Source organism: Rhagoletis zephyria, unplaced genomic scaffold (assembly GCF_001687245.7).
Source record: "Rhagoletis zephyria isolate East Lansing unplaced genomic scaffold, Rhagoletis_zephyria_1.1 Rzeph_scaffold_00806, whole genome shotgun sequence".
NCBI lineage: Eukaryota > Metazoa > Arthropoda > Insecta > Diptera > Tephritidae > Rhagoletis > Rhagoletis zephyria.
Window position 1 is genome coordinate 104,903 of NW_016157890.1, and position 26,780 is coordinate 131,682.

General features: G+C 32.4%; 1 protein-coding gene across 1 annotated transcript in view; it reads right to left on the bottom strand.

The window, feature by feature from the left end:
- LOC108361635 (bromodomain-containing protein DDB_G0280777) overlaps positions 1 to 19,178 on the bottom strand; it is a 38,775-nt gene extending 19,597 nt beyond the window's left edge. Inside the window, exon 1 of the mRNA XM_017614293.1 lies at positions 18,792 to 19,178. Within this exon, the coding sequence (XP_017469782.1) occupies positions 18,792 to 18,796 (5 nt within the window). The 5' untranslated portion in view covers positions 18,797 to 19,178. The remainder of the gene's footprint in view (positions 1 to 18,791) is intronic.
- Positions 19,179 to 26,780: the final 7,602 nt, after the last annotated feature.

The following is a 26,780-nucleotide window of genomic DNA, read 5'->3' on the forward strand; positions in this document are numbered from 1 at the left end:
GAGTATGCAGATTTGCAGCCCAATCAATTTTATTATAATAAAGTACAACTTTTTAGTAGCTACAAAAACTTTTTCGAAAAAACTGAATATGGAAAAAATGCAAAACATCCTCAACGAAAAAAATTCGCAAAAATCAATGCGATTTTTGACTAACTCCGAACTTTACTAGAATTTAATGGGCTACAATCTGATTAAAAAGTTGAAAATTTATTGAATTTTCGCGAGTTTTGCACAAAGTTTAGAAATTTTATTTTTATGTTTTTTGTTGTATAATGAACCATATTTTTATAAAAAATTTGCAGAAAAATATTAGAATAGAAATTGGTGTATATATTGTGAAAAATTTGCTGTGCCAATACTTATTGCCGGCAGTGTACATACAGTGATCCAAAGAGAAAATGGAACAGTTTTTTTTTACAACATTCACAATGCTTTTCATATGAAACTATTTTCGATAGTTTTTTATAAAACTACAGTTTATTCTATAACATAAACCATAAAAATCCAAATGTAAAACTTTGTACAAAATTCGGGAAAACTCAAAGCAAAATTTTGAGACACTTCAAGCTTCCACTATATCATACTGGAATTGAATGGTCTACAAAACTGCAAAAACGAAGAGTTCAAGAAATTCTGCAAACAATTGGAGCGAATCGGATAGTAATTTTTAGACGAATTAAAAAAAATAAATAGAAAAACGTATAATATTCATAAAATGTTAATTTATTTTAAAATTGCGCAAATGAACTTACAAACATATTGACAAATTCTTCATTTTTTTTTTTTAAATAAAATTAGGCCAACATATCTCCCTTTCGACGGTGGCCCAATTTCAAAACTATTAAATTTGTTATCCTACTTACAAAGGCTTTCAGCATAACTAATCAGCACACTGCGATGTACAAAAGTGTATTGTTGAAATACTAGCATACACTAGTATATATACATACAGAAGAATTTATATACATGCAAATAAGCGAGTCTAATTTTCATAATTAAATTTTGCACATTTGTCATTCATGCTAATTACTTATATCAGCAGCAGAAGCAGCACTCGTAGCGCCAACTAATAATAAAGTAGCATACTTTGTATGATTTTTCTCATCAGCACCTAGAATATGTATAGATGTACATACATACATATGCATACTCTGTATATTTATACGAAGATAGGTGCATACATACTTATTGTATGTACGTACACATGTAAGTTGCGCTGCCGGCCTAACTACCAACCGTGGGAATATTTGTGGATTAGCTATAGGTGCTAAATTAAAAATCAAATGTTTTTCAAGCGTTTCAGTTAGACTTAGTGTTTGTAGTAAGTGCAACCAGTTAGCGGAGTAGCCATATGTTTAAATTATTTATTATTACATATATTTGTGAAGCTCTTAGCTATAATTTCACAGCATGGTTGCTTCAAGCTATTTATAGATGATTTGCAGTTTATTGTTTTATTACTACAGGCTAAACAAAAAGCAAAGACATAGATAATGAACATGACTTTCTTCGCTAAGCTAATTAGATTTTGTTTTAATTTCAAATGACCTTTAAAATAAGTAGTTGTGTAACGTAATAATTTTATACATATTTGTTATATAGAGAGCTGGATTATTTAACTTAGTGGAGCTTGCTGTTTATGCTTGATGGCCAAAGGCATAGTTAGAAAAGTCGAAGATAAAAATAAAGATTAAAATTAAGGGATTAAAAAAAAACCTCAGCGATAGGTGAGACCCTCAATGGCTAGAGGCCTTGCTTGCGTAATTATTCATACATACAGTAGTGACATCTCATTTTAACAAATTCTTCCTATTTGTCTTTTGTTTATTTAATATTTAATATTTTTTTATAAAAGTGTAGCCCATTATCTAACAGAAAAATATAAATATAAATATATATACATTTCAAACTTTGTGCAAAAATTATAAAAACTCTGCAAACTTGCAACTTTTTTATCAGGTTTTATAGAAATTTTTGGGTATGCAGTTTTATAGCCCATTAAATTTTTATAATATAAAGTGTAAGTTTTATGTTACTTAAAAATCGCATTAATTTTTTTTCTTTAAAATCTGATTAAAAAGTTGGATATTTAGAAGCAATTTTGAAGAACTTTTATAATTTTTGCACAAAGTTTGAAATATAAATTTATATGGTTTTTGTTAGACAATAAAGCATACTTTTATAAAAGTAATAAATATTAAATAAACAATAGAAAAATAAGAAAAATTTTTTAAAATGTCGTGTCCCTATTTATTTTTCCACCACTGTATATGAGCCATTCATACCGTTATATATTTCTTGTCTATGTAAGACCAACCGGTTTTATAAATGTTTTGTAAGACTCTACTTGTAGACTGTACTCTTATAATGCTCTTAATAAAGAACGTATATTATAAAATAGGTTTTTAAGGCTCTGCGTGTAGGCATATTTTTATAGGACTCTTGTTTTATCCTTTATTTTTGCATTTCAAGATTAGAACAAATCTTCTACAGATTTAGATCTCTATAAGTTTTCTTCATTCAGAATCAGCATTAACCAAATTTATACACGTCTATAAATTTGAATTCTTAGAGAAACTGCGCATTCTCTTTTCGAAGTAGGGTTTGTCTTCATAAAGATCATAAATACGATTCTTTCATGCCATTTCGTATTTTGCTAGATAAGAAAAAATGCTTTATTTCAGAAGTTATATACTTATACATATACATTTTTCTGTGTAGATTAACTGCTCTTCCTCTTCTAATTTGGATTCCTCTTCACAAACATCATGAATACCATTCCAGACTTTAGTAGATAACCGAGGCCTGCGATGGTATCTTCTTCGTTTTGTATTCATAAAGGAAAAATTAAAAAATGACAAATCAGAAGGACAAAATGGTATTGTGTTATTAAATTAAAAGTAAAAAAAGTATTGGTATATTGACGAAGAGGGCGATCTATCCCCCCAGTCCCCCCTAGTGGTAATGGTAATCGTTACTTCATTTGTAATGGTAGTCGTCGTTTTCGCGTTTACCTTCGTATTAAACTTTTCAGCTTCGTATTCGTGTTTGCATTCGTGTACGAACACGAACACGTTTTCTCATACGTCTTATTCGCCATATTCGGACTCGTGCTCGTCTTCGTTTTCGTTCGTGTTCACATTTATCCTCGCTTTTGTCGTCGTATTCGTCTTACAGCCCTATTCTAGCGCCCTCACAAAAATCACCATACTCACTATTGTGAGTTTTCTCACTATTGTCAGGTTCACGCTATGCTGGCGAAAATACAAAACATAAAAAGATCACAATTGTCAGAAAATTTGTGATGACCACATATGAACCTCACAAAGGAAAAACAGCTGTTTTTTGAGCTTTTTTTATTAAATTCTTGCGTTTGTTTCAATTAATTTGAAAATATTGGAGGAGCTATTACTTGTGTGTGCGGCAGTTATGGAGGGACAAGAGGAAGCGATAAAGAGAAGGAGGCTTCTGTCCGACAAAAGTGATCCGTTTTCGATGGAGGATGTTATATTTTTGCAAATGTTCCGGTTTCCAAAATCCCTGTGTCGAGCGTTGATACAAGAATTGGAACCGAATGATGTTCAGAAGTCCAACTGGTTTCCAATGCATAAGCGACTAAACAGAAAATATATACAAACATATGTAAAAATAGGAATACAAAAAACTGACACACCTACTTCCTTCCACTTGGGCCCTCGTATTGAATTTAGGGTGTCTGCCACTTCTGACCATAAATTTTGTATTCACTGGGGGTTACTTGGTTGGAACTTCCCACGTTGAAGCTCCGGGTGCTCTTTGCAGCTGCTCCTGCGAGGTTCTTTCGAACTTGGATCGCCTAGAAAATAAATGAAATAAGATATTATACAGCAAATTTTTACATTTTATAAAATTACTTACTTTTCTTGTTGTTCGGCCTGCATCTTTTGCGCTGTTTTTCATTTATAATATACAATTAATTTGTGAGGTTTGACAGAATAGGGCTGTTAGTCTTCTATTTGGTTTTGTTCTTCGTATACCTCTTCGTATTCATTTTCGTGTTCGCATTTGGTACTCGCCTTCTACTTCGTCTCCGTGATCATCCTGGTATACGTATCCGTAAGGTAACCACCTGTACCTAAATCTCCGGTACAGTACCGAAACTTTTGGTTTTGTACCGTGTACCGAAACGACACGACACACATTTTTAGAAAAAAAAATCAATCAGCTGTTTGACTTGACTTTCAAGTTGCTACACGACTTGAAAGTAAAAATTGATATCAAGTCGACGTTCAAGTTGTAAACGTGCGTGTGTGTTAGTAAAAAGTGTGAGTGTATTGCAACTTGAAACCAAGATCTTGATCGTGTAACGTCCAAGTTATTTCTTTATTTTATCGACAATATCGATATTTTCCCCATCACTAGCCCAAATAAGAAAGCGAAAAATGTCAAGAAAGCGTGAAGTGAATGTTTTCAATGAAAACTTAAAAGAAAAATATTTGTTTATAAAAAAACAATAAGTGATAGTGATGTGCGATGCAATGTGTGCACAAAGGACTTTAATATTGCTCACGGTGGCAAATCAGATATTGAATCGCATATAAAGTCAATACATCACCAAAATTCAAACCTCAAAATGAATCCAATTTAACTGATACCATTTTTCTGTGAAATTACATCGGAGTGATTTGGAAAAAATCTTAAGAAAATTCCTAACTTTACTCGGAATCGCACATTCTTTTCGAAGCTATGACTGAAAGAGACTATTTTCTTTTGAAATTGTAGAAAAAATGTTGTAGAAGTGGGAAAAATAATAAAAATTTGTGTTTACTTCAGACTTATTCCAACAACTTTCAACAAATTTACAATGTGCTCACAAAACTTATTTATTCTTTAAGTAGTACAAACATTCTTCCTTCCAAAGACTATAAAACTTAAAATGGGGTAAAAATTAACAGCTGAACATTTTTTAGTGCGGAAAGTCATGTAAAAATGTTTTTTTAAGAATAAGTCGAGAATTTGAGGGTGTTACAAAAATTTTAAATGCTCTTTCGTGAATTACTTGACCAGCCCTACGACGTGTACTAGGTCACTTAAAAAGTTCGCGATCATTGTAACACCTTGTGATTAAACATAAGTGGCAAACAATATCACTTCTAAATGGGGGGCTATAGATTTGGCCAATACTGTATAATTTGCTTCAAATTATATTTGTAATGGAGTTTATAACATTTACGTAATAAATCAAATAGATCTCAGAATGAACGAAATTGATTTTACTGTACCGGATTTCTCAAAAGGAAAGGTGGTCACCTTACGTATCCGCCTTCGTAATCGCCTGCTTGCTTTCGTGTTCATCTCTATATCCATCTTCATGTTCGTTTTCTGCGTCAGTTTACACTTCGCCGTCGTAATCGTATTCGTCCTTGTTTTTGGATTTCTCATTAGTTTAGTAATAATCGCACTATTAGTCCTGTCTCTTATGAGTGTTACAGATATAATTTGAATGATATTTTAGCGCACTGCCGCTCCTTAAGGAAAATTATTACTAATTAAAAAATTATTTATTTACTAAGCAAAACAAAAACTTAAGAAATAAGAATTATTTTTTTATCAATAAATTAAACTTATAACTAATGTATATCAATAAGCGCTTAACCTATTCTACTCAAATTTAATACACGTTTTTCTTGTAACTATAAATAATTCGTGCATAGCAAGATGATTGAATTTTAGGTAAATCGGACAATAACCATGCTGCTTTCCTAAATAACGGCAATCACCAAAAAATTTAAAATAAAGATGCATTTTATGAATGCTTGCGCCGGGTATACGAGAAGCCGTATCGCCAAAACTTCTTAACTTGTTTTTATAATACAGTTCCTTCGTATTGAGTGCTTCTTTTTGAAACTTAAAACGTCATCGTTGTAGTCATTTCAACTTTATTGTAAACGTTTAAACAAAGTTTCAAGAATTTTTTGTTGTTAAAAGTTGTACTAAAAAATTGTGGGACATCGAAAAGTGGTGTACACCAAAGTTGGCAATAACCGCCGCGGCAACATAAATAATATAAAGCCAATGCGTTTTGAAGCAATGAAAATAAGCAGCCACACAAACGCTTAATAAATGTATGTACTACAATTTGTATGTATGTACGTACATTTGTACAAATAAATAATATGTAAGCACCACAAAGTAAAGGCGCAAATCGGCGGAAAAGCCATGCCATAAATAAATAAAAAACGAAAGATTCACACGGAAAAACATATTAAAAACAATTTTGACGGCAAAAGCAACAAAATTAGGGCAATCGCATTTTGGCCAAATGAGGCATGGAATTCGCACCAAGTGCTGTTAATTGCAACCATTAACGCAAAAAAAAAAACAAAAAGAAACAAATCAAATGAAATAACTTGGAAACACCTTTCGAAAAGTAGGCGATAGGGAAAAGCTGTGAAGCTGTAGAGTTTATATGTATTAACCTGTATTTAAGTAACAAGAAAAAACAACAAAACCAAAAGTTGAAAACATTGTTCAAAAGAGGGCAAATTACATTTGAATTTATTGCTTTTGCCTTAAGCAGCCCCAGCAGCAGCGCAACTCTTTCGTTTTTTTTTTTTAATTGCTCGCCTTTTGTTTATTTTATAAACGTTAATTTTTTTGCAACTAGTTTTATTTTTGCCACGCATGTGTTGCACGAAAGTCAGTCACAATATTATGTTGAATTGATATTTTAGCTGCCATAAATGCGTGCAGGCGCAATCACTGCTTGAGGCAGCAGCAGGCGGATGAAGAGTATAGCTGGTATAAATGGAATATCCCAGCCAGCATTTTCAATGATAAACGAATCCAATAGCTGTAATAGTAGAGCTAAGAACTCTTCAAATTTATGTACTGAAATATGGGTGCCAAATGAAAAAATAATAAGAAATCTTTTGTTTGAACATTTAGATTATTTCGGGAATTTGAAAGGGTTGCCGCCTTTTTAAAAATTAAATTAAATTAAAGTCATTTAATATGCTAAGTGATGTTTTTGAAAAGTCTTTATTTATGAACTACATGTTAGTTTAAAATTTTTGGGTGCAATTGTTAAAGTATGTTGAATTTATGTTCTTTTTTGTCCGAAGTTTGAAATGTGGATATATGTGGTGCTGGTTAATATTAACATTAAATAAACAGAAGAAAAATAGCCAAAATCGGTCAAAAAATATCACTTTCGATGTCACAAGTGTATTTTTAATTTGAGAATTGTAAGTGTTTTACACTTGTACCTAATTGGGCACAACTTGTATCAGCTTACAAAGACTTTTCTTAGCGGTAATCTAATGATAATGCTCCGCGAAAACTCCAGTAGTTCAATGTTCAACTCAAACGAAGAAAATTCTCAATCAAGGTACAAATTTTTCTTATAATAAATTATACTGTAGGAACGCAAAAATGACAAACACCCATTCGCTGACGTCACACAATACTTTTGTTTACATTCACTGTTGCCAACTTCGTGCTTTTCGCACCATATTTAGTGGGTATTCAAAACGCGAAATTTCCTGAGTTTGGTGCTTGGTGCTTTTTAGTTTGAAGACACCAAATACAAGGTGGTATCAGTTGTGACAGCTCGATTTGACTAAGGCAGTGTCAGTAGAATGAGAAGAAAAACGGGAAGAAATGAATCCCCATATGGGGAAAAATATAAAATTTCACATTATCTCCTAATCAAAATTTGCTTTTTTTATAGTATATTCGTTATGAAATGAAATAAAATAAGATAAAATACCTTTTTAAGAAAACAAAGTGTGTATACTGAGAAAAAAATAAAAACATTCAACTATATTAATGGGCAAAGAATAGGTAAAGAAGTAACACTGTTTCACGTAAGGCAGTCAATATGGCGGAATTAGAGCGAGAAGTTGCCAACTGATAACACCTTGTATTATTGCATCATGGCTCGCTTGCTCTTAGCTAGATTGGCGCCATCTTGTCTTCTATCATTCTTGGTACTACATTGTATGGCCATGTACATTAGAGTGTTAAAAAAATTGTTTTTTTAGAAATGTAGTTCGGGGCACCTTCCAAAATATTTTCTTTTGCCGAAAGAGGTGCTGGCATCAAACTTTACGTTCCTAATGACTACATGCAAGTAATTTTTAAGCAAAAAAAAAAAACCGACTTCAATTCTTATATACAAATTTAAGATTATCGTTAATTTGTTTGCTAAATTTGCTGAAAAAGTATTACAAGCTTCAGTTGGCATGGCAAAAGTTGCTTAAAAATAACATTAAAGGCGGATTCACCGTTCGTGTCCGGACACTTTTTGTTAGTAATTTTACGCGTTCCCTTCCCACTCTGTCTCACTAAGAGCGCGACAAAAATGTGCTGAACACTCTTTGTTCGAATCAAATTGATTTTCATACCCTTTCCGAACGACTTTATGATTCGGGTTGCCGCGTTCTGCTTTGTATGCGTTTGCAGCGAATCGCATGTATTATTTGCCCTCAAAATCGTATGTAGGCAACAATATCATCAGCTGTTTGCTTCAGAACAAAATCAACTGTGCCGAACTGAACGGTGAACCATATTTCAGCACCCTCTCCGGCAAAAATGAAAGCTTATTGAAGCTTTTTTTTTTTGAAAGCAAATAAAAAGTGGTCCGGACACGAACGGTGAACCCGTCTTAATATTTTTGTTAGTTTCAAAAGCATATCAATGTCATTGAGCACCTTGTATTGGTTACAGTAGAAAATTGAAAGTTGGTATAGATATTACAAACACAAACAGGAATAAAACTAGGGGGTACTTTGTTCTCTACCAAGACATATTTTCCCATACAAAACTTGGACCACTCTAATGTACATGGCGCATGAGTAACATTCTTTTCTACTCATATTTCAACAAAAAGAAACATTACGCATTTTCGTTAGACCTTTCAAAACTTTTTTATTCATGCAACAAATGAAAAAATTTACTTAAAAACTATTATTTTTTTCGTGTTCAAATTTAGAATTTTTTCATAAAAATTAAAATTTCGGGGAAAATGATCTAATCTAGAGAAACTGAATACAGATTCTAATCTACGATTCAAAGTTAAGTTTACATGTTTCGGTGTTTTTTTGGATAATTTCAAAACTTGAGATTTTCCCTACAGCTATGACTCTAACGGCACGTTTATCGGCAGTTAATCACGTTATTTTGAGTACTCTTTTCTTAGCTTATTTTGATATTTTTAGCGCCTTTTCTTGTCTATTTCGGAAATTTAGTTTTTTTTTTTTATAGGGTCTAGGTCCAAGAATGATAGAATACAAGATTGCGCCAATCGAGCTGAGAGCAACTGGCCGTGACGTCAAAAAATACCAGAATGAGAGAGCAAGACGAACTCGACAAGAAAAAGAGGAAGCATCGACCAAAAGGCAGTGTTGCCAAGTTTTGACTTTGAAAAAGCACCAAATTTGTATTGATGTATTTTATGGACTTTATATGAATACATAATTTTATTGTAAGGATGCCGATTCAAAAATCAATGTTTCTTGCACAACGGTCGATTTCTTCTGGCATGATTGAAGGTGCTGCCACATATTTCTTTGTCACTTATGATTGTCATTGTGCCATGATTTTGTTTAAATTTTTGTAAAATTGCTTACCACACTTACGATTGCTACAAATTTTGCTTAATTTTTTTTTGAGATTTTCTAATTTGGTGTCTTCAAACTAAAAACAAAAGCACCAAAAACGCACCTAGCGCGAAACTCAAAAATTTTCACGTTTTGAATACCCACTAAATTTGGTGCGAAAAGCATCAAGTTGGCAACAGTGAATGTAAACAAAAGTATTTTATGACGTCAGCGACTGGGTGGATGCTGTCAAATCGACGAAGAGAGGGTTAGCGGTCCGCGAATGACGCGACCTTTATTTTCTGGATCGTGGTCTAGGTCCTATTCTCTAATTCCCTTCCAATCCAGCTCGCAAAAAAAGTGAGTATTTTATAAATCGCTGAAAATTCTTCCAAGTGCTAATTGGGTATATGCCTGACAAGTGGTGAATGGCAACAGACTCTCGTAATTGAGCATAGATCAGTGCGCTGAAACCACTTAAAGGGGCTGCGACAACGCTTTAACGTTTAGGCTACATTCCTAAATGTGATATGATCGGTCGATGGAAAAGTTGAATAGGCGGTGGCGGTGGCGGTGCTGGCGTGTTACGCACGTCTGCAAAATAACTGCGCAATTTTAACAAATACATAAGCAAATATACACTAACATATACTACTAAGTATGTATTTTTTTTGTGTGAATTGCAATCCAATACGTGCGGCACTTAACATAAAGTATATTTCTTACATTTATAGGTATGACAGTTGTGTTGCAAACATTACCATTATACATACATAAATATGTATGCACATACATAAATACATGCCCATATATGTATGTAAATATATACAGAATATATATTTACGTACGAATATTTTTACGTGCACCAACAACACAGGATTACAAACGCCATTTTATAGCCCAAACGTAACGAAATCGAGCACAATTGTTGCGTGAACGCAGGTGATCACTTTCAATTGGAAACTAACTGTCAAGCCTGCGCATGCCCATGGATGCTTATGCTCCTGCAATTTAACTATGTACATACATACATACATACATATGTATGTGTTTAGGTATTCATAATACACATATCAACACTGCAGGCATCTCAGGCGTGACTTGGTCGCCACAATTGCCACCAATTGCCTTCAACTACGTTACAATTTGGCCAATTGGTTTTTGTTAATGCCGTCAACTTTTGCTTTGCATTGTTGTTGTATAATATTTGTTACATCCATACATACATATGTATGTATTTATGTGCCTTCGTATTAAATTTCTGTTGATGCTGCTATACCCATACCGCATACCATACTCCATGAAATAATGTAACATTGCAAAATGCGCTATAGCCTAATTTTGTAATTAATTACAAAATGAGTGCAAAACATACATACGCTGTCAATAAAGGTATGCATGTATGCACGTAGGTAGGTATAAGTATATGTTTAGATGGGACAACACTTTCTTTGAACATTACAGAGTGTGTGCAATGTTATCGATGTTGACGTTGGCTTCAAACGCGGCGCAATGGCGTTAATTACTACTACTACGCTGATGTGTAACAGTTGTCATGCCGCTAGCTGTGTGTATTGGGCTGTGGTCGGTCAGTTTTAAATTTATTGCTCTATTTTATGTTTGCCGTCTGGTAGATAGTTATTTAATCGTAAACATGGCGCTCATAAACTACAGTGCGCATATGGACGAGTAAAAATATGTAATGATGTGAATGATGTAACTATGCATTAGCCACTGATGTCTGGTGGTGGTGGTGTGCAGTCGTATGTACATATGTACATATAGTATCTTTGACTTGAGCGTGTTGGCAAAAAACATGGTCGATGCGGTGATTCTTCAAACCATGCCAACTCTCATAATGTCTTTTCAGTAAAAAATTAAAAAAAAAAACATTTTTATTGCATTTGTAGAAAGGAATGTGATGCTTAATTTACTGCAAAAGTAGTGGGCAATAAACGTAATTCATGTTAATTATTAATTTTTATGAAACGTGTTTTGGTGTAAAAGCATCGGCCAAACCAAGGTTAATCTAATGCTGGTATTCAATAAGTCAGCCTCATCGCCAGCCAACAAATTTGATACTACAAATTAATGACTTATTTTGTGAGTTGAGACGATTTGGGTATTCAATAAGAGAAAGTCACAAAAGTTCACCAAAAGTGTGTGGTGAAAACAAACAGAGACAGTCAGCTGATACCATATATTTATCTATGCCATTTTGCTCGAGGTGCTCCAACAGTCTCAAGGGCCGAGTGGGGAAAGCACTAGCGGGGCATTTGATAGGGCCAAGGTTCGAGTTCTCGGGCAGCGATTTTTTTTTTTTTTTTTTTTTTTTTTTNTTTTTTTTTTTTGTATTATATGTATATGGGCGTTTCCATCGGAAGGTCTACCGCAAAAAAATTATAGTCATATATCTAACGTATTTATGGTCGAATTTGTTTGTTTTTTACAATATATACTGCTTATATACAGAAACATTTTTGAAAACCCGTATTTTTGGTCCGATTCGGTTTAAATTTGGAGTATGTAGTTGAAACATAATAAATCATAGATTTCCAAAAAAATGACTGTTATTTGCCTTAAAATTTCGTTTAAAAGCAATCTTACCAAAAATATGACGATGGGGAAAAGTTGCCATGCGACAGTGATTAAAATTAAATTTAAAAAAAGTATTAACCTTTTTTTGGTAAAATCAAAACCATTTTTAAGAGACATCAATGCACAACATTCTAAAACTAGTCACATTGAAATATTGCCTCTGGTTTGTCTGAAATCGGCGTTTGAGTTGGTGGCCGCGAAGACTACATCTGTTTTTGTCCCATGAATTGAATTTTTGTAATTATCTTGAAAACGAAAAATTGGCCAAAACCAAATTTAGCTATAATTATAGGGCTATTTAAGAGCAATAAGTTAAGCCTACTGTCAAAAAAAGGGGGTTAAATTACGGTTTTTTTCAGTTTGAATGTGTACAATGGTCACGTTCGACATAATTGAAATGCCCATATTTTTTCATCCTTAAACATTTATATTTTATTGTTTAAATTTTTTATTTTATTTTTTTATACTAAAATATTTTGGCTTATTTCCTATGGAAATTATTGTTAAAAAAAAATGTTCCTAAATATTTTTCGTCTGACTTGTTTTGATACTAAAAACGTGAGACAGCTTACTCGCCGTCTTCATAAAAGTCTTAACCTTCGTCCTCGTGTTCGTTTGCGTATTCGTGATTGCCTTGCATGTTCTATTGCCTATTTGTATCGTATTCAACATCTTGTTCGTCTTCGGCTTTGCCGTCGTCTTTATTTTTGTCTTAAGTTTAGTATTGGTCTGAGTATTAGTCCTTAATGTTAATATGTGCCTATTATTTAGCTCACTGCCGCTCCTTAAGATATACACCACCAGCTATTTTTGCTTTCTAAGCAAAAATAAAAAATAAATAAAAATTAAATTATATTTTCTAAAAAAAAACTAATATTTATTACAAACGAAAACTTAAATCTAAAAAAAAAAAACACTTATTTTCCGAGCACAAATCGATGGCTGAGTGGAAGATGGACCTATCTCGGTAGCCAGTTCGAAAACCCCCATTCTTAGAAAATTTTTCAACAACGCCCTATTTCAGAATTTGGTTAAAAACGCCCTCTTTCGTAATTCGGTACCAAAATGCCCTATCTCACCACTTTTCAATGTATGTTCATTTAAGATAGAGCGTTTTTGAATCGAGTTCTGAGATAGTGCATTCTTCAACCAAATTCGGAGATAGGGTGTTTTTCAATACAATTCTGAAATATGGCGTTTTTTAATCAAATTCTGAAGTAGGGTAATCTTGAAATCGAAATAAAGTTAAAAAATATTGATTATTTTTTCAATCAAAAAATAAAACTAAAAAGATTAGAATTATTTTTTGAACATTAAATGAAACTCAGTAAATAATCAGTACAAAATATTTTTTAAAATAAATTTTGTAACGTTTACGGTCTTTGGTTGTTACACAAATTGGGGACCTACAGTTTTACGCCGCTTCTGAATGGCAAATTGATTTTACGAGAAGCTTTTTCATGGCAGAAATACACTCGGAGGTTTGAAATTGCCTGCCGAGTGGCGGGCGCTGCACAGTGTTTCGACTATAGGGAGGTAGGTGGAAAAAATAATGAACGTACATCGATTTTGCTGAAACGTCACATGTGCTCAATTTTTTTTTTTCGAAAATAAAGAATTATGAAATAAGGTTAACAACACACATTCCCGGAAATTTCTAGAAAATATGCCAACAGTTTCCAAAGGTTTTATAATACTTTCTGAGTTCGCCTAGCCTGATTTTTCGGTCTTGTCAATTGCCAATTGTCTATCTTGAGATATGATATTCGGACAAATTCTTGTTAGCTTTCAGCTTTATGCCGCCCTACTAATAAATTCTTAGAACTTAAAAATATTGAATTTTTGTGAAAAAGGCGGCAGAGCAATTTCAACAAAAAACCGTTTTTTTTTTTTTAATAGCGATCGCTCCTTTGCAGGCAATGGCAAATCTCCGTGTGTATTTCTGCCATGAAAATGACTTCACAATATAACCATTTGCTATTTGACAAAGCCATGGTCCACACCACAAATCGGAGGAGAAGTTCGGCCAAGCATAAGCAAATGGGCTAGCGCCAAATACTATTATTTTTATTAAATACAATCTATAGCTCTATGGGCTCACTCCACAATAAATAAATTTTTTTCCTCCATGCCTTACAAATTTTCCATCACCTTTTGTGCAATATGTGCATTGTCAGTAGACGTGTAAACATTTTTGACCTATTTTCCAATGCAAAAAAAAACCAAAAACATCGTTATGACCAACCAATTTTGCACGCAATTTTGGCATCGAACTGAAGGTCGTTTATTATAAAAAATATTGCAGACATACATAAATTTATCAAAACATACTTGTACATATGTAAATACTTATTGTACTATTTATTTTTTTTTTCAAGATAATTGCTTACGATTGCCGGGTGCAGCAAATTTTGGTTGCTAGCCAATATAAATAACGCAACAATCAGGTACCTAACCCAAATGCAAATACATACATACATACATACATATGTATTTATTTATGTACTCGTATTGTTATGGTTAATGCAAGCGTTCATTGAGTAAAGTTTAATAGATTTTTCTTTAATCTTTGTTATTGAATAGATTAAAGCTGTGTGCGTTTAATGAAAGGGAAACGAATTGCAGGCAATATTAAATTTGAAAATCATAGCATTTATCTGAATTACTAAGTATACAGAGTTTTTAGATAAAAAATGTTTCTTAAATTAATGCAAATTCGTTTTCAGTATAAATTTTATATTTTTAAGTGATTTATATTGCAATAGATAAACACCAAATTTGGCTGGAAGATAAGTAAGTCCATATGTACATATATACATATATGTATCCTTGGTTTTTTGGTAGAACGTTTGATGGTAGAATTGATAATTATCATTGATATTAACTATTATATAATAGTAAAGCACCAAAATAAGGTTATATGACAGCTCTGTTCTATAGATTAATTTGTATCATTATGTTTGTTAAATTTTTTAGCTAGTATGTATTTAATTTTATTCAAGGCGAAAACCTAACTAAAAATTTTAAAGTCGTTTTTCTCGTATGTTTGCTTTTCTGAGCCAGCATGTTCTTTTAGCAAACGAGCGATGTAATCTGTGGAAATTTTTTGGTGCACCTTATCGAAAACAACGAATTTTAATATAATACACTTTTGTAATGTATTAATTTCTATTATAAAACGTTTCGCTTTTCAACTAAATATTAATAATAACCAAAAGCATTGACCGAAAATAGATAATCGCAAAATCGTAATATTTTGTTTTATTTTTTTCTGTAAAATTTAATCGTTATTCTCTGCAATATGATCAAAAAATAAAAAGTAAAAGTAAAGATAAAAAATTTACAAAAAAAAAAAAAAAATCAAAAAATACCAATAATTCTTGATCGAAACACTAGAAATCATAAGATAACGGTTAAATTTGATTGGAAAAATAGAAGTATGATTTTAACGGTTAAATAATATTTTTATTTTATTTCTTATTTTAAAGATCATATCTAACGCTTATATCTTTTTTCGGACAAAAAACTGCACATTACTGCCAAAAACTACCGTTTCGCAGTATATCGATTTAGAAATAACAGCATTTTTGGCAGTAAAGTATTTTTTGAAACAGTTTTCCAATAAAATAACGGCATTCCTGGCAGCTAAAACTTCTACCGCTTTTTACATTTTTCCTAATAAACCTAATCGTGGTACAAAGCTCAATAACAATATTAAAATAAAATGTTAATAAGCCACAATAAAATTGGTGAATTTCTCACTTTGTACAAAAATGAGAAAAATTCGAAAAAGGTGCACAGCAACAATATTCTAGTTTGAAAAGTTACTAGTTATGTCCGACAATTTGTTAAGTTTGAAAGAAAACAATAACACCGTCGAAAAAAACGAAAAAAAAAAAACAAAAAAATCAACGCGAGTTCCTGCCTATTGAAACTTGCACCTTATTACTAAAATTTAATGGGAATTTCTCAAAAAATTATGAATATAAAGTTTGTTGTTTGACAACAATTTTTCTACAAAGCTTGAAATGTCGATTCATATGGTGTTAGGTACTATACATATAATTAACTAGACTTTAATAAAGCATTAATAAAAATTAAACAAGCGAAAGAAAAAAGTCAAAACTGGGTAAGATGTCGTATGTATGTATGCACATATATGGGCAAATCTAAAAACAGGTAACCTTTGTATTATTTAGCTTTATTTTCATTGCTGTAAACTATATCAAGCTAGTTGATTTCGGATATAATTCATAGACGTATACTTGAAGCCTCAATAAAAATTTGATAGATGTTTTCATTAAAAAAAATATATATATTAAAAACAAGTCAATCTTTTGTGTAATTTTTAAGAGGTGAAAAATTAATTATGTCATCACTTTCGAAGCACACCATATACTGGTTTGAAATTTTATGGGCAATTAGTACTTATGTGTACACTTAATTTTTAGTAGGTAACGAAAGTGTCCCCTAAAAAATAACTAATTGACAAGTAACTCAAAGTGTGTAACTCTACTTTTCACAATTTTCAAAATTTGCGATTTATCGCGTATAGTTTTTGAAGCATTTCATTTTAAAAACTTTTTAAGTATTTACGTGTTGTATTCTACAAACAATTAAGAACAATTTGATACCTTAGGAAGAGGTGTGCTTTCACAATAAACCAACTTGTAAAGATAAAATATTCTGCTATCTTGAGCGCAATTTTTATTCCAAAAACATCTTAATTGAAGGCATATTTTGAAAATATGTCGAAATGATCTAAATCCTTTTGTACCTACTAGTCCTTACAACGTTACATATACCAGTAAAATGCTTCAAACAAATTTTCTCTAGAAGTGTGTAAAAACCCAGATTCGTCGATCCCATACAATTGATTGTTCAGAGAACTTTTCCAATTAAGCAGGTAAAAATGTAGTATATGTTCACTTTAACATATGCACGCGTACAATTTATTATACAGATATAAAGTTAGAGTTATAGTGCAAAAACACATACCAGAGTAATCAGTTGTATTGGAGCTATATGTTAAAGTGAACTTATTTCGATAATTTTAATAAACAATTAGGGTAATATTAAAAACCGTTATGTTCAAAACTGAGGGAGTTATATATAATCAAATTTCCAAGTACCGTTATCTCGAAAACTGGAGCCAATCTGGTAAAACGGGGGATGCCACTGAATTTACAACGTCCCAATTAAGTGAGTTCAACTTTAAAAATCTCTGCTCAAAATTCACAACTTGCATAGCGTAATTTGAACCCAGCTTATTCTTTTGTTTTCTATTTCAGGTTGACCCTAGAGACATAACAACTAAATTCTTTTGGGAGAGCAAAATACCGACCAAATAATTACAAGAGATTACGAATAGAATCATATATATAAAACATAGGTGTGCCCACAAATTAAAAAATTAAACTTTTTCTTTTGAAAGTGTACCTGTTTTTGTAGATTTGCTTATATACTTTATCTTCTATGAATGAATTGTTACTTTTCACGAATATTATACTACGACTAAATGCTATTTGGGTAATATATGAAAAAACATTTTACAAATAATTAAAACTTTACTTAAAAAACCGTAATAATACATAATATTTAATATAAAAAAATTTCTCTAAGCAAACACTAAAAAAAAATAATGCATTACATTTTACGATTTTCTTTTGAAATAAAATGTCTTTCACATCTTTTTTTTTAACAAGAAAAAGTGCGGAACGTTGAAAAATTTGGCAGGAATTCAATAACACATATTCAAAGTATTCCGCTTTTTAAGACGCTAAACTTAAAATTGCACTTTTTATATTAACTTGGGGCCTTAGCACTTTGCAATAATTGAAACCAGTTTTTTAATAGTTTAATTTGCAAATAAAAATACAAAGTACATTGGTTTTCAGAATTCATCATCCAAGAGCGACGCCATCTATTCAGTCATTTTGAGTCAGCTAATTACAGGCACTAACAAAAAATATTTATTAAATACCTTCAAATAAGTGCAAAATTAGACAAAACACAACTTATAACCAATGTAGGCTGATGCCTAACCGACTGAGAGATTGACAGATAAGCAGCAGATATTTTAGAGTCTGCTTAGATAGCTGACTATGTGGGCGGGCAGTTCAGGTCATAGACAAGCATCAACACTACCACCAACACTAACTTAAGCAAGCGTAGTGTATCAACTGCTGCAACGTATATGTATGTATGCATGTATGTTGCAACATCAACAGGGAGGGCACAACAGCAGCCATGAAGTGCAGACAATAACCGAAAATTAGTAAAAATGCTCTTGGGTCTGTCATGATTCACAAAATCAACGGCAACAATTGACTTTGCAACAACCTCAGACACAATCAAAGTCGCAACCGCAGACGTAATCGCGCAATTGTAAAATGTTGCCACTATGTAAGCCAACAGCAGCCGCAGCGGTTTTGACACTGTGAGCATTGTAGAGACTCTTGGCTATGTGCTCCTGCAGCAGACAAATTACAAAGGAGCCATTGTTTATGAGTATTTGTTCTGGCGTTGCTTTATTCATTTGTTTTTGTTTTTTCATTTTTTATTGCCTGCTAGCCTACAAGTTTGTTAACTGAATAAATAATTCACACTTACTGCATTGTTATTTGTGATTTATTCCAACTGTTTAGCGCTAACAAAGGCGAGTGAGTATCCAAACAAACGCAAACCAAAGTATTGGCCTTTTCCGTTCCCTGCAGCAAAGAAGTGTCTTAAAAGAACCGGAACACGTACACTTTGTTTTTAAAAAGCACGTTCTACAATTGTTTACTTCTTTTTTTTTAGTTAAACTTGCTTCTTTTGAAGTTATTTGCAACAATTTTTCACTGCGAAAATTCACAAATTCTCACTTTTGCTTATTGCTTTAGTTGCACTTGAGTTCACAATGATGGCTTCGTTTGTTGCAGCCCATTAAACCGTTAATACTTTATCTGTTAACGACCGTTAGTTCAGCACTTTTGTTTTCAACGCGTGAGCTCAAATACATAAATGACTTACTTTCTTTGAAAAATTTATATTTTATACCGTAAATTTGCAGAGCGTATTGGCTTGGCGCTTTAAACAAGCTTTGGCGCTTGCGCTCTGGCACTCAATGTGGCGAGTGGAATATTTCGAATACACGTATTTTCAATGGAGTGGCATTTAATACACGTTGTTGTTGGCTAACTGTTTTCTTCGAGTTGCTCACTGATTGCCTCTCTAAGCGCAACTATTTATTTCGTTGTCTTTAGTACTGAAATTTAAAAAGCAGATATACGGCGAGCGTTCACGCTCTTGATTTTGATTTGAGTGGTTCTCATTTGGGTACTCTTTTAAGTGAGATTATTTGAGATTTCTTATTATTATTATTATTATTTTTTATATTTTTTTTTTGGTTTAAAACGGCTGTTAGTTACTTATGAAATATATGTGAAAAAATTAAACTAATAACTTTAATCATGAAATTAATATATCACTTTATGTTTCCTACTTCCGATCATAATGTAGTGGTGTTATGGTTTTAATTTTTGTAAAGCCGATATTCACGCTTAAGCGGGAAATAAATTCTAAACTAATTTTGGACTGCTGTCAAAATAAACCTTGAAATGTGTTGTAATTTGTAAGAATAAGAACTGTATGTACTAAAGCTCTAAGCGTCAAGTGAGTGTTCGTCTTCGGAAGACAAAATCAATGATTCGAGTGTATGTATTTCTATCATAGGAAAAATTTTTATTATAACAGTAGTTTCAGTTACCGGCTTTCTAGGGTTTTCAAAATACTGTTTTAATGGCTCGCTAATATTCAGTACGGAATTCTTAAGAAATTAAAGCGTAGTTACAATTTTCTAAAGTTTTTTTTTTTTTTTTTGTGGAAAGAGAGCACAAAGCAACCCATGTTTGCGACGGAAATATACGCCCGTGATATATCATCAGATATCAAAATTCCTTGGACACCACTATTCACACAAACAAAATAATAGTAACGTTGACTGTTTCCGTAGGAGCTGGATACTAAGCTTAAGCAAGAGCGTTTTTTTCTCGTTTTGAAACAGTTTCGATGATTTCCTTAATTAGACATACTAGTGTTCGGCCAGCGGTTGAAATTTAACCACTAAAGTTAAGATTAAATGATGTGAGTTAGGGTGAGGTGAATTAAGGGTGAGTTGAGGTGAACTACGAGAAGTTGATGTGAGGCGATTTGAAATGTGGCGTGGTGAGCTGAGGTGAACTTCGTTGAACAATATAACACAACATGGCATAACATAACATAGCATAACCAAACAAAGCATATTAAAAGTATCGTAATATAACATAACAAAACATACGATAACATAACATAACGTAACAAACGTAACGAACATAACATAGCATTACATAACATAAAATATCATTACATAATATAATATAACATTACATAACGTTATACAAAGTACAATAACATAACATAACATACCAAACCATAACATAACACAACATAGCATAACACATCATGCCATAACATAACATAATATAGCATAACATAGCACCTTAACACAATATCTTAACATAACATATCTCATTCTTCAGTTTTATCTTTGTCTTTATTTTATGACTTACTCTATCTCTATCGTTTTTTATCTATATGTTTATCTTTATATTTATCCTTTCGTTTTCATATCTATATTTTCCTTTACCATTATATTGATTCATATGCGCTCCATAATTGTCATTACATTAAGTATTTAAATTTAACTCTTTGTCTCTATCTTTAAGTTTCTTTAATTTTATTTTAATCTTTGCCTTTATCCTTTTCATCCTCTAAATATTCAACTTTACCTTACTCCTTAAATTAATTAATCAATTTATTTAATTCACTGTCACTATTAAAACATACATTTAGGGGCATTTTTTCCCTAACCAAGTACATGTATGGCATTTGTATTAGTGTCAGTTTTGAATATATATTTTCGCTTTATATTAAACTTATTTGAAGTTTTAGTAACTCTCTGCACATAAGCATCAAAATACCTTTCTAACGATACATAATTGTTTATACCTTAGAAGTATAGTTCAGCCGTAAAAGGGGAGTAAAGAAATTATGTTTGCCTATTTACATCGGCGTAGCCAGAATGAAATTTAGGGGGGGCTCGACCCTATTAATCTGGCATTTCAGGGTACTATTTTATATATATATATAAGGAAAATTTGAAAGTTAGGGGGGGGGGGGCTCGAGCACCCCCCTGCCCCTACCTGGCTACGCCCATGCCTATTTATATATAAGACGTAGTTGGACCAAAATTGCTAAAAATCATTAAGGCGCTTTCTGATATACGCTTATATAGTCATAAGTGTACGATACCATGCCCATTTTCCAGCGTCCTTAGTTATCTAAATAACGGCTTCGTATGTAATTCGGAAACTTACCGTTGTGTGAACAGTGCAAGTAATTTTAGTCTGATTTCAAAAATGTTTAGCATTTTGTTTTTTGTACCAAGGGCAATAACTGTACCGAGTTTGGTAGAATTTAATAAATAGACTAGCGAGATACACGTATGTAGTCATAAGTGAGCGTTGCCATTTTCCAAAAATTTTTAATTAGCCAATATATCGCCAAGAGTTTGTTGGAAACATCGATCTTGAGTGTAGAAGCTTCGTTAGTTACTTATTATACAGTTCGAGCCTGAAGGTATTATGTTATTGTTACTCTATCATTCTTTATTTGTGTGGTTTCTGAGAGTGATCCCGCATGGCTCGCTTAAGAGTTTTGGATGGCTTATCGACTACTCGCCCTCCTATGAGATTCCTTGTTAAAGGAAGTATGCAAAATCACACGCTTATACACAGAAGAATATTGAGCAATGGGGCATACTATATATTTGTCAACTTGCAATGGAGAACTTGCCGAGCAATCAAACGCTGCTGCTATGTTCTACTAGGCGATTCAACCAATTTTTTCCATTGATAAGAGCACACACCATACAACAGGTATTACGATCTTTCAATAATTGTGCATGATTTCATAATATCGATTTTTTTATTTACATCATTATATGCTTCATCTGAACCGATTCAAATATTTTTAAGTTGATAATCTTCCAAGTGAGATTACTTTTTTTTTTTAATTTAATACAGCTAATTTCATGCTAATCGCTGATATGCTAACTACATTCAATAAACACAGAAGTCAACCAGCTACAACGCTTGCGCGAAGTAATCAAAAGACTTAAGCAACGAACTTGCAGTGAGCGATTTGAGCTCCTGAAAGTACATCACCACATATGTACGTGTATGTATTTAAAATTAAAATAACATAATTTGAGTTCATCTGCTGGCGACTAGTAGATATTTAAATTTTTTAATCACAATAATTTCTGTAATATATTTTTGCATTATATATGTATGTATGTAGTATGTATATGTAGTATGTTTGTATATATGCGGGTGGCGTTAAAATACAGGTTTTGCGCAAAAAAAATAACAAATATGATGTCTGATTGCTTGCATCGCATTTAAGCATCTTCATGTATACATGTACATACATATGTAGCTATGTACGCATATTTTTCAGATTTTGCATGTTGATTTTCTCAGCCTTCAGTGGTTTGCCTTTATAAATTTGTATTCGTCTTTTCAACTTTGGGGTTTTTTTTGCAATGAACATTTATTTTATTACCTACTACTGTTGCGTAGTTGTTGTTATGTAGCGTATTTATTACTGCACAAGGTGTATCATAATAGTTGCATATACATATATACTAAATAGATACATATGAATGTGTGTTTAAACATACATACAGTATTGTCCAATACAATAGCACCCCCATTTCAAAGTGATATTGTTTGAAACTCAAGTTTATTTATTTATTTTTAAGAATTTTGAATTAAAATATAGTTCATTCTCTAATAATACCTATATAAACCCAAGTTTAAAACTTTGTAGAAAACTACAAAAATAATCGAACAGATTTTCACACAAATTTTAAACTTTTTTCTCAGAAGTGTTAGAATTTTTTTTTGTACACATTTTTATAGTCCATTCAATTTTAGTCTAAGAATGTGCAAGTTTCAAGTGGCTAAAATTACCGTTGATTTTTTAGAATTTTTTCGGCCGAAGGTGTTGCGGGTTTTTTCCATATAAAAATAGATTGCTTTTATTCGTTATATGGAAACAAATGCGACAAAAACAATTCTCAAAAATTAACCGTAATTTTTAGCCACTTGAATATTACCATACAAAATTTGAATGGGCTATAAAACTGCCTACTCAAAAAAATTCTAGCACTTCTGAAATAAAAGTTTGAAATTTGTGAGAAAATTCGCTGCACTTTGGTTAATATGGGTTTCATTAGACGATGAACTGTATTTTAATTGAAAATTCTTAAAACTGATACTATAGATATGGCCAATACTGTAGCTCTCGTTGTGTGTTTGGTTTAAAAAGCCAGTGAAACCACAATTGCATTGATGTGATGCGATACCCTGCGATATTGCCTGCTGCCTCCAGTTTTTTGTATGCATGTAAATACGCGGCATTTGTGTGGCTCTAGAGGGGCTAATGAATAGTTGTTTTACTATTTTTTTTTTGTTTGCTGTGCAGTTGAGTTCTGCTCCCACAACAGCGTCAAATATTACTATCACTATAAAAAACTAGTAATTGCATGAATATGAGCGATACAACAGCAGGTAGAGAGATTGCTAATTCTAAGCTTTTTCTTAAGATAAACCCAGCATAAGGCGCTTGTTAGTTAGATAAATAAATAAAAAATATTATAAAATTATTTTAATTTTACCACCACTGCCTCTTATCGCATCCTGCAGTCATTGAACTTTCGCGTTTACTTGCAATAATTCTTGTTACGCTTACTATTTACTTGTGCCGTCTACTTTCGCTTTCATTTCACTCAACGGGACTCATTGAGGCGTGCAGTAGCGCACGTTGCAGTTGCAGAGTCGAGCCGGAATTTTGGTGTTACATTTCTACGCCGCGCGAGATGCTGCTGTAGCGACAGGTGTATTTAGCAATAATCCGTCAGCATTTGCCGCTCGCTCACCATTGTCCATTGCACTTCGCACAGCTGATTTTTGCTGGCATTGTTAGGCGCGTGTTGTTGGCGTGTGCGTGGTAGTGGCGCGTACACTGACCGCTACTGGCAGTTTTAGCATTGCATGCTAGCTTAATATTTTAGTTTGTTCAAATGAAAGCGTTTTTCTTGTTTTTTTTTTTAAATAAGTAAAGTAAAGTATTCAGCAATTCAATTAAAAGTCAAAGTAATCGCTAAAACAATACTACTAAATCTTTTTATAAACATTTTTGTATTGCCCATTTTTTTGCTTTATAAATTTCTAATTATTCAGCAGCATTATTGTGTGCATTGTTTAATAATGTAAATTACAATAGATCTTTATAAGTGCGCATGATCGCATTTAATTGCCATGACGCATTTAGGAGCATTGTGTGCGAGCATTTTGCTAATTGGAAATCATGACTTATGAATCACAACGCAGCACTTATGCATGCAGCAGCATATTTTTCAATTTATAATCAACTATATGTATAACCACACCTACGAACTTAATTAGTTATAGCTATTTATGTATATAAGTACATACTAGATACGCTTACTAACTCATATTCTAGTAGCAGCTATAACTTTTTTGGGATGCACACTCTTTTCCCGCTGGTTACACAAACTCTATGTCGCACAGTGGTAGAGCTCCAGAAATTTTTTGTAAAAAATTTGAATTGGCATATAACCTCAATTTTCCGTATGTAACATTTATGAACATACATAAATGAAGAACAAAAAACCAGAGATTTGCGTGATCGATTTATTTGAAAGCATATTTCCGATATGAACCTAACCTCAAAATCGGGTCAAACCGCGGCAAGAAGCACAATAATGAATATTTGACTCTGAAATTTTGTCCATATATTTTTAATAATTTTATGTGTGAACCCTCGAAAATTGGGCGTAATAGGTTTGTTTCAAAGCATACCACCCATACAAACCTAACCTCTAAAATGCCTTAAAATCCTTAAAAAGCGGACCGATCATTCCAAAGTGCCTATATGTTAGTAGTAATATTATAATTAAACATCCAAAAAATGGGAGTAATCGGTTTATTTTAACACGTACCTCCCATGCAAACTTAACCCCAAAAACGCATTAAAAGTACCTAAAATTTTTTTCAGAATTTGTTTTTTTTTAGAAATCGATAGAAACATTCCGGTTCTTTATTTTTTATAGTAAGAAATGGAAGACGAATCAAACATAGTTTTTGTCCATCAAAAGTGTCTAGGTTAGCATTTATAAAATGTAATTTTTGTCTGCCTATATTTATTAAAATATTTGGTCGATTGTCCTGATTTTTTCGCTATTTTGCCTAGTAAGTGGTACATTTTCGTATGAACCTACAATAAGAACAAAAGCTAGCTATAAGCAAAACACATCGCTTAAGTGAAGAAAAATTTTAAACAGTTTTAGTTGAATAAAATTCTTCTGATTTTTGTTGCTTTTCTTTTGTATAAAATTGCCAATTTCGCACAAAGTTACAATGAATTTTTCTTATTCGAATACCACTTTGTTATGCTAACTAAACTATTCAAATATAAAAACTGAATATTAAAAAAATTGTACTTTTCCGCCGAAATACCACTGTGCGTTGTCGCAGTTTGACGTATAAAAACATAGACAGACGTCAAAGTTGATCCAGATTAACAACAACTAAGTGAACAAAGCAAGTGAGCGCCCAGGCTGGATCTGCGCGCGGTTCGAGTGATTGTCGAATTTTTTTATAAATAATTTTTATTTTTTATTTTATTTTATTTATATAATTAATTTTACTTTTTTTACTTTATTCTCTCTTGTTATACTTTATTTCATATTATATTTTTATTATTAGCTAATCAAAGGTTTTAATGTTTCATTTTAATTGCACAAAGAAATAGAAGTGATAATTAAACGTATTAAAAAAAATGAAAGGAAAATTCTATCGCGACGCGTTAATCCGTATTACTGCCATCTGTCAAGGTACAACTGCGCCGTTAATCCGGATCAACGCTGCCGTCTGTCTATGTATGTCTTTAAGACTCACAACACAGCCAAATCGGTATTAATAATATGTACATATGTATATAAAATGCAACGGTCAGTGTCATAAACCGTTAATTTCCGAAAAAAAGCTAAAACATCGCAACGGAATAAATGCAATAAAAATAGAGTTAAAATAAAAAAAAAAAACAAGCCGAATTTCCACGCATTTGTGGTAAAGCCGGAATAGGCGACCAACTTGCGGCTGCCAAAACATTTTAGCCGCGCCAAGTGATTAGCCAAGCGCAGCAGCAGAAAACAATCACGCCAACCAATGTTCAAGTCGCATTGAAGCTATTGGTATTTATGTAAGTAAATATGTAAGCATTTGTGTCTTTGTGCGCAACATTGGGTAAACCGTCACCTTTTGCACATACTACGTTCACTTTTGGCTTTGGATCGGAAGAAATGTCATGAATGAATGTCGCCGGTAAAAATATGTGTCTGTGAATGTGTACATATTTATCTGTGTATGTAAGTAATACATTGTAATTTTTGTTGCTATCGGTTGTCCTCTTTATTTAGTGCTATTACTG